The sequence below is a fragment of the Hakea prostrata genome, chromosome 1 (genome assembly GCF_041222555.1).
Source record: "Hakea prostrata isolate BN-2017 chromosome 1, UWA_Hpros_2, whole genome shotgun sequence".
Classification (NCBI taxonomy): Eukaryota; Viridiplantae; Streptophyta; class Magnoliopsida; order Proteales; family Proteaceae; genus Hakea; species Hakea prostrata.
In genome coordinates, this window is record NC_142600.1 from 72,117,684 (window position 1) to 72,133,254 (window position 15,571).

The 15,571-nt window shown below is 39.4% G+C and overlaps 2 protein-coding genes across 4 annotated transcripts; both read left to right on the top strand.

The window, feature by feature from the left end:
- Positions 1-932: 932 nt before the first annotated feature.
- LOC149029823 (DUF2358 family protein (DUF2358)) lies at positions 933-6,223 on the top strand. The gene is made up of 2 exons (XM_089142168.1): positions 933-1,574; positions 5,338-6,223. The coding sequence occupies exons 1-2, from the start codon at positions 1,189-1,191 to the stop codon at positions 5,813-5,815; spliced, it is 864 nt and encodes a 287-aa protein (XP_088998294.1). The 5' UTR covers positions 933-1,188; the 3' UTR covers positions 5,816-6,223.
- A 1,493-nt stretch (positions 6,224-7,716) lies between these two features.
- On the top strand, positions 7,717-13,837 carry LOC149029824 (protein ABIL1-like). 3 transcript variants are annotated; one of them, XM_089142169.1, is made up of 10 exons: positions 7,717-7,888; positions 7,991-8,071; positions 8,924-9,006; positions 10,488-10,638; positions 10,731-10,830; positions 10,920-11,012; positions 11,089-11,173; positions 11,512-11,564; positions 11,686-11,795; positions 12,694-13,837. In XM_089142169.1, the coding sequence occupies exons 1-10, from the start codon at positions 7,871-7,873 to the stop codon at positions 12,838-12,840; spliced, it is 921 nt and encodes a 306-aa protein (XP_088998295.1). In that variant the 5' UTR covers positions 7,717-7,870; the 3' UTR covers positions 12,841-13,837. The 3 variants fall into 3 exon arrangements, with proteins under 3 accessions (XP_088998295.1, XP_088998297.1, XP_088998296.1); XM_089142171.1 differs by having other exon boundaries at positions 11,722-11,795; XM_089142170.1 differs by having other exon boundaries at positions 7,720-7,888; positions 11,689-11,795; positions 12,694-13,836.
- The last annotated feature ends 1,734 nt before the right edge of the window (positions 13,838-15,571 follow it).

Genomic DNA, 15,571 nt, shown 5'->3' on the forward strand with positions numbered 1-15,571 from the left:
GGTAAGAATCCATTCTATGGTTACAACTTACAAGATCTATTTCTTGTTGAATAAATGCCTTTAATTATTAAAAAAAGTAATTAAAAAAAAACCTCTCATAATAACATGGGCCATTTATTAGGATTGCGTTTGTTTGCTCGATAAAAGGAAGGGTAGAAAAATTCTTGAAAAAAATGTAGATTTCTTACTTTTTCATTAAATTCCAAAATTGTAGATTGTATGATTGTTTGGGGTGGGAAAGTGAGAGACAACAAGCTTCATTGAATCAAGGATACTTGTCTAGTGACGTGACAGCTGAACTTTCCCACCCCAAGCCATTTTAAAACCCCACAAATTTAGTGAGATTTGTTGGAAAAATTTGGAAAAGTAAAAAATGGGATCCACGATTACTTTTCTACGAAACCCTTTCATTTCATCTTCTTCTCCTCACCCCACCAAACATAGCGGAGGGAAAATAAAAACGAAAGTTTTTCACATGCACATTCTTGGAAGCCCTCGACATCTCTTTCTAGGTTTAGGTTTTGTATACTATATATATATATATATATATATTCTGATTTCTTGACATAAAAAAGGGTGTTGTCATGGGGAAGGGAAGGCAGAGGTCCAATGATGGAAGAAATCAAGAAAATAAGAAAATGGGGTAAAATGGTAATTTTATCTCAACTGTTAACAATCGTGCATAATAGCACTGTGCAGCGTACAATCAAGATCGAAACGCCTACAATCAAGATCGAAACTTCTGGCCAAGATAAAAATTAAATTAATTTTATACTTAAATTTTTAAAAAAATAATTCATTTAAGTATAATAAGATGAAACGAGTGGTCGCAGATTTCGCATTTGCCACAAGTTTGGGTCTGAAAACGTAAACTACGCAAGTGAAAACACTTTAAAGACTTCTAATGAAGGTGAACGTGTGCGGCCGCATAGTTTTTCAATATTTTTCTTTTGAAATATCGCGTAATCCTCTCAGCCAACTAAACTTATCCAAGTCGATTCTCTGATCCTTTTGACGAAAAGAAAAGAACCGACATGGTAGGTCCTTAGGGATGAATCATCTTCAATTCCGAAAAATCTAGCAACTTGTCAGCGTTTCGCGGCAAAAATGGGTCTCTGTTCCGTGATGATCCACTGAACCTCGCTGTCTTTGGTTGCGAGAGCAAATATTGTATCGATCACGATCTGTATGGTTATGTCTCTTCTCTTTTCTTCGCCTGTTATTTCCTCTGCTTCGATCGGCTTTCGTTATGGAATTTCAGCTAAGCTTTCTTCTATAACAAACCCTAGTTCCAGTAGTGGAAATTCTCATAGCTTGCGGGAGAAAAGAAAGGTTGGAATCGGGTTTACTGGAGTTAGAGTTTGTTCTGGCACTAAAGATGGTGAGGTTATGGAGGAATCCGATTACGAGACCAAGGAAAGTTCATCTTGGCAGTTCTCAGCTCCAGTGACGAAGCAGAACAGAGAAGCGGAAGAGAAGCAGAATTATTACGTCAATTTGGGATATGCTATTCGGACTTTAAGAGAGGATTTGCGAGACGTCTTCTACCGGGAGATTTGTTTCGAAATTTACAGGTTTAACTTTGTTTCGTCTTTTTCCCGCATTTTTGTCTATATTCATATCTATGATCGTATTTCTTGTGTGAAATTTTGTTGTTTTAAGGTTTATCAACCGTTGGCAGATTGAATAAGTCTTAGTCAATAATATAGTAACTAATTAGATACTCTGCAGAAAGAATTTCATTGTTTGGAAGCAAAGCCTATCACCTGATTGGTTGGAAACTAGAATCTGAGTCTATGGTGTGTAAGAGCCATACGAATCATCGGCTATACTACCAGGACTGTTGGCATGCTACAGACGGTTTTTGGTGTTTCAAGATTTTGGCCCTTTTCCAAATGAAACTATGTGGAAAATTAAGAATAAGTATAAGTTCTATTGCATCCAAACCGATAAATGTTCCAACATAATCCCCTAATCATCTTACCGTAAGGAGAGTGGAGAACTAAAACTGCAGTGCAGTAGCATGAGAGCCCCATTAGTTATGTAAATCAATCAGAAGAGCACTTATGCTGCCTCAAAGATAACTACTGGCAGAATTCCAGAATCTGTGATTAGGTTAAGAACAGAGAAGAAGAAAAAAGACTGAGAAGAGATGGAGGGATGAGAGTCTGTGTGTGCTCTCCCCCTTTCAAGATAGCTTTATTTAAGTTCTGGGACTAGGAGAAGTCTCTTAATCCTGATTACATTAAGTTTCCTAAAACTGATTACATATTATGGAAACTGGAAATAAAATAAAATAAAATAAAAAATAGAAGGCCGATATTGAGTCCATAACATATCCTTGTCAACTGAGTAACCAAAAATAGAAAACTAAGCTAAAATAGAAGGTGAAATATTAACAACCACAATTAAGGCAGACTAAAGAGGGCACCCAATGCATTAGGCTCCAGCCTTGGTGTCTCTAGGCTTTACGGAGAGGCTGTTTCTGACTCGAACCTATGCTAATATCCACCCTCTGTAATTAAGTCGTAGACTCCAAACTGAAATAATTTGCTTAAAAACTACATTTCTTTTAAAGATTCACCCCCTTAATAGCATTTCTAATGGTAACTTGGAAAAGCACATTGGATTTGTAGTTGTTTGATTGGTAACTTCAACAAAGTCTAGTCATATAATATAGGGGTGAGCTTCATTATGCTGGCTGGAGAAGTCCTAAAGAAAAGTGATAGGACTAATACTCTCTGACAGTTATATAAAATAAAAGGTAGCAGAAATTGTATTTGTTTATTAAATGGTTTATGTTGAAATTTTCTTTGATAAGCTGAAATGCCTAATCTGAATTTTTACACCAACAAAATATTAGACCAAAGATCTTCCTGCAATCTTAGAAGAGGAGATATTGAATATCTGCAGCCATACAAATCCTACCTCTAGCCATCTTTAGCCACATGTTGTAACCCTAAGTTGATGTAATAATTTCTTGTACACCTCTCAGTTTTTGTTTACTGAGAATGCTTGCTTAACTTCTAATAAACTTTTGTTGTTGCATTAAGTTATAATTTTCTTTGACCAGACATACCGGTTTTAACATCTCTACCTGAGGAGATGGGATCATCGATTGGAAAGTAACAAAATGTTCTACAAAACACACTTATAACGCCTAAATGTTATATTGGAGGCATCTCCCAACCTATGGGATGGTGAATTTTTTTTTCTTTTTCCCCAATACCCTGCAATTTCAGACACTTCGTAATTGTGATAGATACTAACACCTGTATCATTGACACTTAGCTCCCATTCCACCATCTTTTTCGTATGAATCCTGTGGATGGTGATATTCTAAACTCTCAGCAATCATGGAAATTTATACTTCCATTTACTTGTACCCTTTGTCTAGCATTTTTTTCAGTATGTGATGTATAGGTGAAGGCTCTTGTGAATATTTGTTGCTTAAGTAGATTGACTCTTGCTTCCTTGAGGCCCCCCCCCCCCCCCCCCCCCCCCAAAGGGGAAGCATGGAAACCCCGTGTGGGCCCAGTCATGAGCGGGCCTTCCCATTTGTTGTTGGGCCGCTTTTTGGGGTGGCTCAGAGGATAAGTGTGGTCCTTTCTAGCATTTATGATCCCCAATACAGATAAAAGAGTGTCATATCAGATTTATAGCCAATATAAAGATGCCCAGGAGGAGGAAAAAAGGGAGAGGAAAAAGAAACAAAAAAAGATGCTCCAGATCCAGAACCATTTAAAACGAATTATTTTAGTGGAATAGGAGTGGACAAGTCCAGATAGTTGGAACAAGGCTTGGTTCAGTAGTTACAGCTGGTTGAGTACTTGTTCCGATGGACTTTGTCTATCTTTAAGAGAAATAATGAAGAGTGCCAGCTTAGTTGGGGCGTTTGGCATTTTAAGGTTATAAACTGCCCCTCCCCCCCTCCTCTTAGCTTCTTTTATGCATCAACTGCCTTTATCGCACCCTCCCTCGACTGCGCCTTACCTCAGTTATGCAAGTCGGTCCCCTTTTCTCTCTCTTCCCTCTTCACCCACTCGCCTTAACTCCCTTTCCCCTTGGGCCCACCCTGGGCCTCCACACACACAGGCATATTACTCCTCTGCTTTCCAGCCTTTCTTCTCCATTGGCCCAACTCCCTAATCCAATCTAGCCCACTGCACTGGCTCAATCCATCCCCTCCCCTCCCTTGCATCCAGCTCTCCCCTTCCAGCCCATAACCCCTCCCAGGCCAGCCCCTCCCTCTCCTTGGCTCTCGGCCCTGGCCTTCCTTCTATTCCCCCTCTTCTTTTCTAGCCACTTCCCATCCCTGGATCACTCTTAACCCCCTCCCAAGTGCTTTCCCCAACCCCCCCTCCTTTATCCCTCCTCCTTACTCCTCTTCCCCTGCTAATTTGCCTCCCAAGCTAGGATCACTAACTTTGTTAAAAGTTTGGCCAGGCCTTGCTCCACTTCTCGTTCACCATCTCCCCAACTGCGGGGAAGCTGTCCCTACTATTCTGGACCCCTCAACCCTGTGTGACAAAGATGCCTGTGAAGGTTCTCTGGATTCTGAAACCCAACACTCCATATGCCTTAGGACGGTGATCGAGATGGATGTAGGAGGAGCACTCGCATCTCCAAAGGGCACTACCAAGTTGATGAAGACTTCGTTGTGGACTTCAAGTCTCCTAGGAAAAAGAAGAGTCAGAAACAATGGTCCTTTTCCAATTTAGCTCTCCCTAGTGGCTCTGTGCCTCTTCCTTTATTACGTTTGGTACCTTTATGGGCCTTCCTTTGCTCTCATTTTTGGGCCGCACCTCAGCCCGTTGTACTCTCTGTGTTGTTGCCCTCTCCCCTTCTTTCTTTAGTGATGAGTTATTTATTCATCCAATAAAAAGAAATTAATAAACTCAATGTGGATATGCACCATACCATTTGGGCATTGGTGAGGGGGCTAAATAAGGCAGCCTTTTATTTAGAAGAAAGTCCAGTGAAATTTTATTCCTATTTGAAATATCTCTTCTTTCTCCGGCAAGAAGGTAACCTATAGAATATGCGCCTTCACTTTTCCCTTGAAACAGTGAATGTGATTCATTCAACTTGAGAGAACATGCTAGTGACACCATGCAATTGTTGATACCCACCCAATTGCAACTGTGACATTAATTGGCATACCTGTGAACAACCATGCTGCACGTGTCTGGGATTTTCCACCACCAAAGTTGTGAAGCTAGGATTGATAACAACTACCATGGACATAGATCCCATGATACTGTACTATACTTTCTCATCTCTGTGCTATTCTTTTCTGTATTTCAAAATTCTGACATTGTACTTTCATGGTCACAGGGATGACATTGTCTTCAAAGATCCTCTCAACACTTTTGGTGGCAAAGAGAATTACAAATCAATCTTTGGGGCATTGCGATTCAACGGTAGGCTACTCTTTAAGGCTTTGTGGGTTGACATTCTGAGTATGGGGCAACCTATGGATGGTGTCATAGTGGTCCGGTGGACTATCCATGGCATTCCTCGTGTCCCCTGGGAGTGCCATGGCCGTTTTGATGGCACTTCTGAGTACAAGCTTGATAAAAATGGAAAGATCTATGAGCACCGTGTGGATAACATCATTTTCAACTCCCCCAAAAAGCACCAAATGCTTGCAGTCGGTGACCTTATTCAATCCCTTGGATGCCCCTCAACCCCAAACCCTACTTTTTTTGAGTATTCATCCTCTGTACTCAAGAAGTCCATTCCATTTCTTGTGGTGAAATACTATCTGGCTTTTACTCTTGCTCTCACTTGGAGATCTCAGGCCGAATCTTGAGAATTTGTTGACATGCTATACAAATTTTGGTATTGAGTGTTGTAATATGATGCAGACGATTCTTCTCAGTTCTCACTCCAGAGCTAGGCTTCCAAATCATTTCGGCACTCCTTGACGGAGTTTTTGTAATGTTTGTTGAAAAAATGTGTCTTGTTTTTAGGTATAAATTCAGCATTTGACTGGAACTGGATAGAAGCACCCAGGCTGCACCATTGACATGTACCTCTGGAACATTTTACTGTATATTCTTAACCACAGTGTATTAAAAAGTTCCTTATATATAGTGAATGGAATACTGAATCCTTGTAGCATGTTTGTATTTTTTGAAATGAATTGTGGATAATTTGTAAGTGATGGCTCAGTAAATAAAGAATCTTGGTGGTGGTCTTGAGCTTCTGTTGACAGATTGTCTTTGTTCTTGAAATCATTACAAGTTTGCCATGGATGGCAGCTGAAAGTTTCTGCTAGTCCTAATAATCAAATGCCAATGTGGCAAGGTTCTGTTTTTTTATCATTGATGCCAGGGCGCCATGAAAGTAACCAGTTATTGGAGAAAACTCGAGAATATTCGAGTGCCTTGCTCTGATAAAAGGCTGCAATTTCCTGGCAAAAAGAAAAAAGAAAAAGCTGCAGTTGAGCAAAGTGGTGTGGAGGGGGCAAGTCCAATGTGTTGGTTGAGCTAATTTCATATGGTATGCTTGGCTTTTGCCTTTGTCTTCAGCACTGCATAGTTTAAATTTGGTCTCCGTTCCCCATTTCTTGCCCATCTTTCCAATTTAGGTTTTCCTGCTCAACCAAGGCTGGTGGACTCACATGGTGATGCCACGAGGGACCAACTCACTACTTTCTGTTCGCTATGTATGTGAAAAGGCGCGAGAGCGATCTCCTTTTTCACCTGCCACGAGCGTGCAAACAGGAGATACAGAGCCACAAGAGGAAAAAGGGCTTTGTTAAAGAGACTATCACATACAGCAACAACAGGGGCTTTGGATGTTCTATACCACTTGAGCAATATTAACGGTCGGATTTCTCTTTTCTGATAATACATTAACGGTCAGATTGGGAGAGACCATCACGTACACGTGTGTTAAGAGGAGTCCCACCCCTATGGTGTATTGGAGAAGTGTGACGGAAACATGGATCTCTAAAGTGTTGATCGTTGACAAAATAAGGTTGGGACTTTGGGATCACCTCTAAGTGCTGATAGAATGCATCAAAGGTGGGATCTCGAGTGGATCCCACGTGAGCCCTACCCAGTGGTGGAGAAGTGTGAAGAAAGCATATATCTTTATCTTGATAAGAGAAGATGATTTGGATTTAAACACGAGCCAAGATTTGTGCTTCCATTACACTTCTCGACTTCACAATAGAGATGGGATTTGCCTTTGAATACTTGACAAAATTAATCGAAGTGAGTGTTCCACTAAGTTTACATGAGGCTTAATTCTATTGTGTAATAAAAAAGTATGAGGGATGGAGAGACGGCATACTTCACCACACAATAGGGATGGTGACTTAAATGAATTAAATATGAGATCTACAATGAATTTAACATAAGTTCTATTATTTTTATTATGTGAGTGGAGAAGTGTGATGATAATACAAAACAACAAGTACCATCGTACCATCTGAGAAATACTAATCTACATCGTCTTGCTTATGATATAATGAATGAAGGGTGAAATCTTCAATCTATCTCACGCAACTCCAATTGTGGGTTGGAGAAATGTTGAGAATTAAAAAATAAAAAAAAATCACCAAACACCACAGAAAAACATAAAAACACCGTGATGGATACTGAAGCTATTTGAGAATAACGAGCACGTGTCTATATTCAACCGTCGTCTCTCAGGGTCTCTGTGCTGTCTCGTCTCTCTGCTCAGGTCGACTCAGGGGCCCGATACCCAACTACCACCTATTAAATATCCATAAATTCTCAGTCCTCTCTGCTTGCAATAAATCCAAAATGACGCATGTTCCGAGATTGCTTCTGCTCTGGTCTTTCCCGCTCTGCGCTGTGCCTCTCCAAACCAAACCTAACACAGATGTCCATTAATGTCTCAATATGCTTCCGTTTGTTCTCTTCCTTCTTATTTATTCGATCATTCTCTAACACTTCTCAGTTCTCTCTTATTTTCGGTGAACCAAATTACCGAAAGTTATTGAAAAATGCAGTTGTTGAGACTCGAAAATTCGGCCATGACATTCGATGAGGCCTCGTTGAAGAGTAGCAAGAACTTCGTCAAGGCTCTGCAGGTTAAACCCCTTCACTAGTCTTTGATCTGGTTTTCATTTCGTACCAGTCTACTCCTTCTTTTCCCACTTTAGCATCGAAATTGCAATGTTTTGGTTTTGTTCAGTTTGATATTTAATGTCTCTGAGATTCATGGATTTGTTTCACCCGGCTACCCCAATTTTCCGTAATTCTTAACGATGGTTTCTTCAAATTTTCTGGAGTTACAAAGGAAGCTTCGGGTTCGAACTGATCATGGGTTGAGACGGGAATTGAAGTCTATGATATCTAATCTCCCGTTCTTCCATGGGAGCTTAGCGGTAGAGCAGTTAGCCGTTAACCAACTGATAGTGAGTTTGAATCCGAAGAATTGGTTTGTTCTGAACTAGATGAATTCAGAATAAAAGGGCTTGCTTTGACTGTTAGGAATAGGTAAACTGCCTTTCCTTTCTTTCTATTGCATTCGCCCTGCAGCTGCCTCGTCAGAGTGAACATTGCTCCACAATTTCAGGCTCTGGATATGAATGGTCATACACTCATACTGTAATTTGACACCAAAAAATCACACGAGGCTATTTTGATATAGAAGAAAAAGAATTTCTGGATAAGAAATATATGTTTGGGCCCGAATCCTCCATTGGAAATTTAGCGACTTTCCTCACCTTCCAACTGCCAAGTATACTGGAATTGACTGGAATATTTTAGCAAGATGTACCCTCAAACCTTCAAATAGCTTGAATATCCTCACGAATTCACATAAAATGCTATTTGTGATTCTCCATTCTCCCCGATAGCATTCTCATTCTTTAGAAGTCAATCTTTTGGTGTTATTTTTGGAGTTCTGGCATGATACTCTTGTTATTTCGTTGTTTCAGGAACTGAAGAGCCTGCGGTCACAACTTTATTCTGCTGCTGAATATTGTGAAAAATCTTATATTCACAGTGAGCAAAAACAGATGTAAGAATACTTCTCAAACTACTTACACATGAAGAGTATGTGATGTTCCCTTTCTTCAGGAGTCTAAGTTAAGGAAAGTGATAATCTGGCCATACTTGAAATCTTATGTGTTGTCTACCGGCAATTTATAAGGCTGAGAAGGGGATCCATGGAGCTACCGAAGAGGTTTCTAGATGAAACTAACTAAAATTTTACTAAAAATGTTTCCATAGTTAATAGCCAGGGATGAGGAAACTGGGGTAGGCTAGAACTCGACGCTAGCAATTAATCCAAAAATATATTTGAGACAGCTTCATTAACAGAAATTTTACATAATTTGTGTTTATGTTGAAATATAACTCTAGAAATGGAAAACGATAAATGTTTATGTTGTAAAATAAAATGGAGTCAGTAGGAATAAGTATCAATGTGTACCAACACGTATCTGTGCGATACTTATACTTTACCCTTTTGATACAAAACAGAGACTATAGAAGGGGAAATTAAAAAGAAATAGTTAGAGCTATTGTGGTCAATGCATAGTTTTGTATCAAGACAAGCTGAAGTTCTACTCCAATTGGCTTGATAATGGATCCTTGGTCAAAAGCAAATCGCATTGTGGAGTTGGGAGCTATTTGGTAAAATCTAGCTGAGACATCTAAGCTGAAGTTTGAACCTGGTTATCACTAAATATGATTTCTGGTTTTTTTTTTTTTTTTTTTTTGGGTTATTTTATTGCTTTGCCTGTATGTCGTTTTCTGCTTTGTCTAAGAGGTTTAAGGGTTGGAAGTACAACCCTGAAATTTCAAGTGATATGGCTCATTGGCTAGATCAATTGCTAGGTTGGCTTCCATAACCAAGGTTGATACCAATGGAAACCTGAGAGGAAAAATTACAGAAAGGCAGCTCTATGGAAAGTATTGCCATAATGAGAATTCAGGCTCAATTTGAGAATTCTTTACCAGAAGGCACCAAATTTGTGATTTAGGCTCTGTTTGCTTCAGCGTAAAATTTTCCATGGTAAATTTTACTTTATAACTATAGAATTTTAAATGTTGCAAAGTTTTTCAATGTTTTTTCTTTGTGGCTCCATTTGTGTTAGACTGTTGGTATTACTTTTTGCTAAAAAAAAGTCTGTGTACTATTTTACTTTCTGAAAAATAAAATTATAGGGAAAAACATTGAAGTCATTTCGAAATACATAATTTTACATTTACATGGGTAAAATTTTCTGTTGAGACAAATAGAGCCTGTTTAACACCATAATCTGTTGGAAGTGAAAAATTTGAAGTCAATTTTACACTCCCCCCCTAACATTAAATCTTTGTGTTACTTTGATTTCTTTCTGTTTTTATTCATGATTTCTTGGTATTTGTTTTAACACCAAACAATGTCAATTTTTCACAGAACTGCTGCAGCTTCAGGACCTTCAGCTTCCAGTAGTTTTTTAGCTAATTGTTTGGAATCATGGCTCCATATATTTACGTGCATCATTTTATTAGGGTACTGGACAATCTGAAGGATTATACCGTTCGAGCCCTAGTTAATGCTGTTGATCACCTTGGCACTGTTGCATACAAGTTGAATGATGTCTTTGAGCAACAAACATCTGATATTTCAATCTTGGAGCTAAAGCTTTCATGTCTGAATCGGGTAAAGCCTTTGCTATGCAATTAACTGACGCAGTGGTTCTGTTAAATAGATCAATTAATCAAAGATGATTTGACATCACATGTTCAACTTAGAAAATTCTCACATGCCAAATTTACACGGATAAAGAAGGTCTCAAGCAGCAGCAGTCATTGGCATTCATCCCTAGGCATCACAAGCACTATATTTTACCAAGTATGTTCTAGAACTTTTATAGCCTTCATTTGGAAGTTTCATTGGAGTAATGGAACAGTAACATGTTTTTGCTGGCAACTCTATTCTAGAATCCGTCAACAAGAAAGTACAGTTTAGTCCACAGATACAGGCAGATGCCGGGCAAAATCAAATATTAGCAAGGCCTCGTATCCATCCTTCAGGTAGCTTTGTTAGTATGCATCGGCCAGATTTTTTTTAATACCCCAGGTACTAATTGGCTGTGTGTTCTTGATCTAGGTGCCCCTCCATCCAAGACTCTTTCCTGGCATTTAGCTGCAGAAACAAAGTCAATCTTGACCGGAACTCAAAGTTTATTAACTGGGTGAGTTTATGGAAACCCTCAATCATGTTTAATAAATAAATAAAGGGTGATGATGCCGAGGGCTTCCGCACATGCAGAGCCTGGGGGCAGTTTTCGTACGCAGCCTTACCCCAACAATTATTGCTGAGAGGCTGTTTCAATGCCTTGACCTCAGGCTACAACTGGTGGCCCACCTACCATTGCACCAAGGCCATCTCTTAGTCATGTTTAACGAATAAATAAATAAAAATGTTTAGTCATGTTTAATGAATAAATAGATAAAAATCTCAGATGACATAGTTCTTAAGTACATGATGAAGTTGCTCGTGGTGTATGTCTGAAAGTCTTCAATAATGCAGCAATGAAAGCCCAAAAGCTAATGGGAGAACCTCTGGAGTCTTCCAACTGCTTGGTATGTTAGAGCATTCTCTTATGCATGATGGGATGTAGATAGTCTTGTGTTTATTGGGCAGCTATTTCTCCACTTTGAGCTATTATGTTATTTCACTCATTCATGTGAACTCTTTCTCTAGTAGATACTGATGTTGCAGTCTCATCAAAATCCTCAGCTGGTCATCCTCAGACAGCTAAAGGAGCACCTGGTTTTAGTGCAGTTGGGCAAACATATGGTGTACCAGGCAAGGTAATGTTAAAATTGATATGGAACTTTGTTGATGATCACTGATTCAGATTTGCAAATTATAAATGTTCAGCTATTTATTATATTTTTATTTGAAATATCTTTGCAAGAAATTGCTCTATTTGCATGAGAAATTGTTGATCTTAAGGACCATTTTTCTTTATTCTGATAGTTAGAATGACTTAAAATTAATCCATGAAGCATCATGTTGTCTCAATAGAGGGAAGATTCAGAGTTTATGTCAAAAATATTTAATGGTGATTGTAGCGTCAGTGCTAACACTGTTTTGGTGATTCTTGTAAACAAAAGAACTTAAGGCTAGGTGTTTTTTCATATGATAATTCAGATGCATCCAAATGACATGGAACTGCAGGTTGGAAAACCTGACTTTATTCTGGGATTTAAATGAATTAAAATTGATACATGGAGCTGGGCTTGTCTCGGAAGATAAAGTGTTACAAGCCTTTCTCTTTATATGTTTTAGCAGAGTTTACATGATACTGTGTGATTATATATTGATTAGACTTGAAAGATTTTCTATCTCCAAAATTAAAGCTTTGTGAGACCCATATTTCTTGTCTCAAGGGAAAGATGGAGAGAAAGAGAGAGGGGGGTTTCTAACATATGATTAGTCCATTGGGATGACCAGCTTTCGAATCTAGTGTTATAGTGATACTGACATTGCATGCAGAAGCCTCTCAAGCTAATTGAAAGATTTTGCAGGTTATCTGAGTCGTCCTAGAAGGTATAATTGGGATTCCATACATGCATTTGGTGAACGTATGAGCTGAAGTCATGGTTTCTTAGTTCCATATTTTATAATTAAGTGCTACTTTACCATCATTTGACATCTATTGGATTGGATGGAAACTCACCTTTCTTTTGGTTTGGAATTCCCCAGGAAACTTTGGCAGGATCAAAACAACTGCCACCATTCAAGTCCTCTAAGAATGCAGGTCGGCGTGATACTGCACGTGCACATAGCCCCGCTCGCACCAAGAGCATTTTATCTGCATTCTTTGTCAAACCCAAGTCAGTAAAGCTGTAGATCTACTAAGTTCCTCATGTTATTGAAAGGAATGAGATTTCTATAGTGGAATAGTATCTGTTGGTTTTATTTTCAACTAATAGATTGGTGGTTCCAACTATCTTTGCGAACAAAGATTGCAAAAATCAGATGAGCCTCTCTTCTTATAGTGGTCTTGGTGGGTATAAGCAAACAGTATACTAGGAGTTCTGAATCCTAGCAATTCAGGATTCCCCAACATAAGCAGCTTCTCAGCTTACCTTCTAGATCGAATTAACCTAATAGATTGGATTCCCCAAACCCCTGTTTTCCTTTGCCTCTCTCTCAGTTTTTTGAGAATTGCTGTTGATTTGTTTCAGTTTATATATATGATTCAAGTATTGCCGGCGTTTGTGATTGAATTTTTCTTTTTTGGGTGCAGTGTGATTAATTGAAGTGATAGCCATTAAACAAGTAGCAATCATTTTATGTTGTGTGGAGTGGCCATTGGAACCGGTGTTCCTATTATCCCTTAATAGAAACAAGTAGAGCATTGTGTTCCCTTCACACCTCATAAACCACGAACTGGTGTACAACCTCAAGTCTCTAGAGGCAAAGGAATATAAATACAAGAAGGGATTGATTCCCAAGAGTGAGATCCTTGAAGGTCCTTGCCTAAGTTTGCCAGCCTATTCCTTGGATAATTTCCTTCCCTGAAAACATGTTGAAAGCTAACCTGGGTTCAGGCTTTTGCAAGTTCCACAGTCATCTATTATATGACTGGTTCTCCATGGTATGGAGGATGTGACCCTGCAGAATGTTGATAGCTGTAACCTGTAAGGTGGTGCTTTCCACTGCAGAGCTGTGAAACTGAAGTCTTCACTTGAAATGCATGTCATGTCTAGAGTTTCAGCAACTAGTGCTATACTAGCACCACAACCTTCTACAAATGATAGCACATGTGAACCTGTGGAACCACAAAGGACTCCACCAAAACCAAGATACTCCTAGATTCTCATGACTACTGTTATTTAGCATTGATAGAACCTTCCTCTGGTGAAACCTATTGAACCAATTCAGTAGTTTTTATTGGTAGAACGAAACCACGAACGGGAAACGCACACAAAGGCTACAAAAGATAAAGCATGAACACAAGGCGCGCCAAGGAAGGAAATTGACCAAATGTCATACATGCAATAGACAAGGTCATCGGTCATCCTGGCTAAGGAATGGGTTGAGCCCAAGCCCTTAGAATAATGGTTGTAACAACCACAACAACAATTAAGCACAAGGAATACGACATACGTATCCTCCATCACAAATGCCCAAAGAGGCGACACACCATAAAGACGGACATAGACACGCCACAAGAGCGGAAACAACAGCCACGACGAAAACACACTAACGGCAACCAGCAACACAAGACTCTCGCACCAGCAAAGCTTCCAAATCCACGGGAGATACCTCCAACTCCAGTGTAAAACCTTCAGACTTGTGGAATGCACTACTAGATCTTGCATCTACCTGATTTTTTTTCCCCCCTCAAATAACCTAAAACCTTCCACTAATTGGGGAAAAAGAGGAAAAAGAGAGAGAGACGGAGAGAATGAGAATTTTTTTTTTTTCCTAAATAGGAACTTCACGAGAGAGGGGTGGAGAAGAGGGAGAGAGTCAGAGAAGACGCACAAAGGCGGAGAAGAGGGGTGGAGATGGAGAAGACGCCCAGAGGGGCGGAGAAGAGGGATGGAGATGGAGAAGACGCACAGAGAGGCGGAGAGAGGGAGAGAGGAGGTGAGGGAGCAAAACAGAAGTGAAAAAATAAAATAAAATAAAATAAACCAAAGAAACCGAAATAGAGAGGCGGAGAGAGGGAGAGAGGAGTTGAGTGAGCAGGTCTGAAGGTTTATGGGTGGAGGTGGAGAGATAGAGGCTCCCCACCTCAAAGAGGCGGTGGCAAAGTTCGGTTCCTTCATAGATTTCTTCAGAGCGGTGGCACTAGGGTTTTTTCCCTAGTCACCCCGTGTTGTTTATAACCAATTCAGTAGTCTTTACAATCACTATAAGTGAATCATTGAGATTGGACATTTGGCAAGAATCCAACTGTGTGGTTAGGAAATTCCTCTCCATGGATAGAGGATCAGGACTTATTTTGTGTTGAAGTGCTGTTAACATAACTGCAAATACCATTCACTTCAAGCTGTTAACACTCTTTTCTGTCAAGGTCCAAATGGATTGGACAAAGGCACAAACACTACAGATTTGGTCAATCTCAGCTGTGGGAAGTTTTTTATGCAGAAGCTTCCAAAGGAAAATTTTCACTCTAGGAGCTGTCAGAGTGTCTAAAAAGGGAGTTTCTGTCCAACTCCAGGAAAACCCCAGGGAATTTGCCTGGAGTTCAAATAGAATCAAGTTGATTGCAACTTTGAACCTAAACTGTTGCATCTCTTAACCAGCTTAGAAAGATCCAGGACTTTGAAAATATGAGCACTGAAAAGTGAACCCATAGACAGTAGATGCGGTTCAAAGATCCAAAAAAAAAAAAAAATAAATTCTGTACATTACTTAAAGGACTAAAATGAAGTATTCTTAGCACAACTAATTGGAAATCCTACTTTTATGCTTTAGTAGATGTTAGATGCATTGCCATTTACAAAGCATAAATGTCAGCATGATGGCAAAAAGAAAAGTTCACTAGACTTTTGTTGATAATGGAAGCTAGACATGACAATTTCTTCTAAATGGGGAACTCAGAACATCGACAAAAATCTTATAA

What these genes read in the sequence shown, in the direction of transcription:
- LOC149029823 (XM_089142168.1), top strand. Translation starts at nt 1,189, where the DNA reads ATGGTTATGTCTCTTCTCTTTTCTTCGCCTGTTATTTCCTCTGCTTCG. An exon ending in ATTTGTTTCGAAATTTACAG is followed by an intron (nt 1,575 to 5,337) that starts GTTTAACTTTGT and finishes TCATGGTCACAG; the next exon opens with GGATGACATTGTCTTCAAAG.
- LOC149029824 (XM_089142169.1), top strand. An exon ending in GCCTCGTATCCATCCTTCAG is followed by an intron (nt 11,013 to 11,088) that starts GTAGCTTTGTTA and finishes TTCTTGATCTAG; the next exon opens with GTGCCCCTCCATCCAAGACT. An exon ending in ACTCAAAGTTTATTAACTGG is followed by an intron (nt 11,174 to 11,511) that starts GTGAGTTTATGG and finishes TCAATAATGCAG; the next exon opens with CAATGAAAGCCCAAAAGCTA.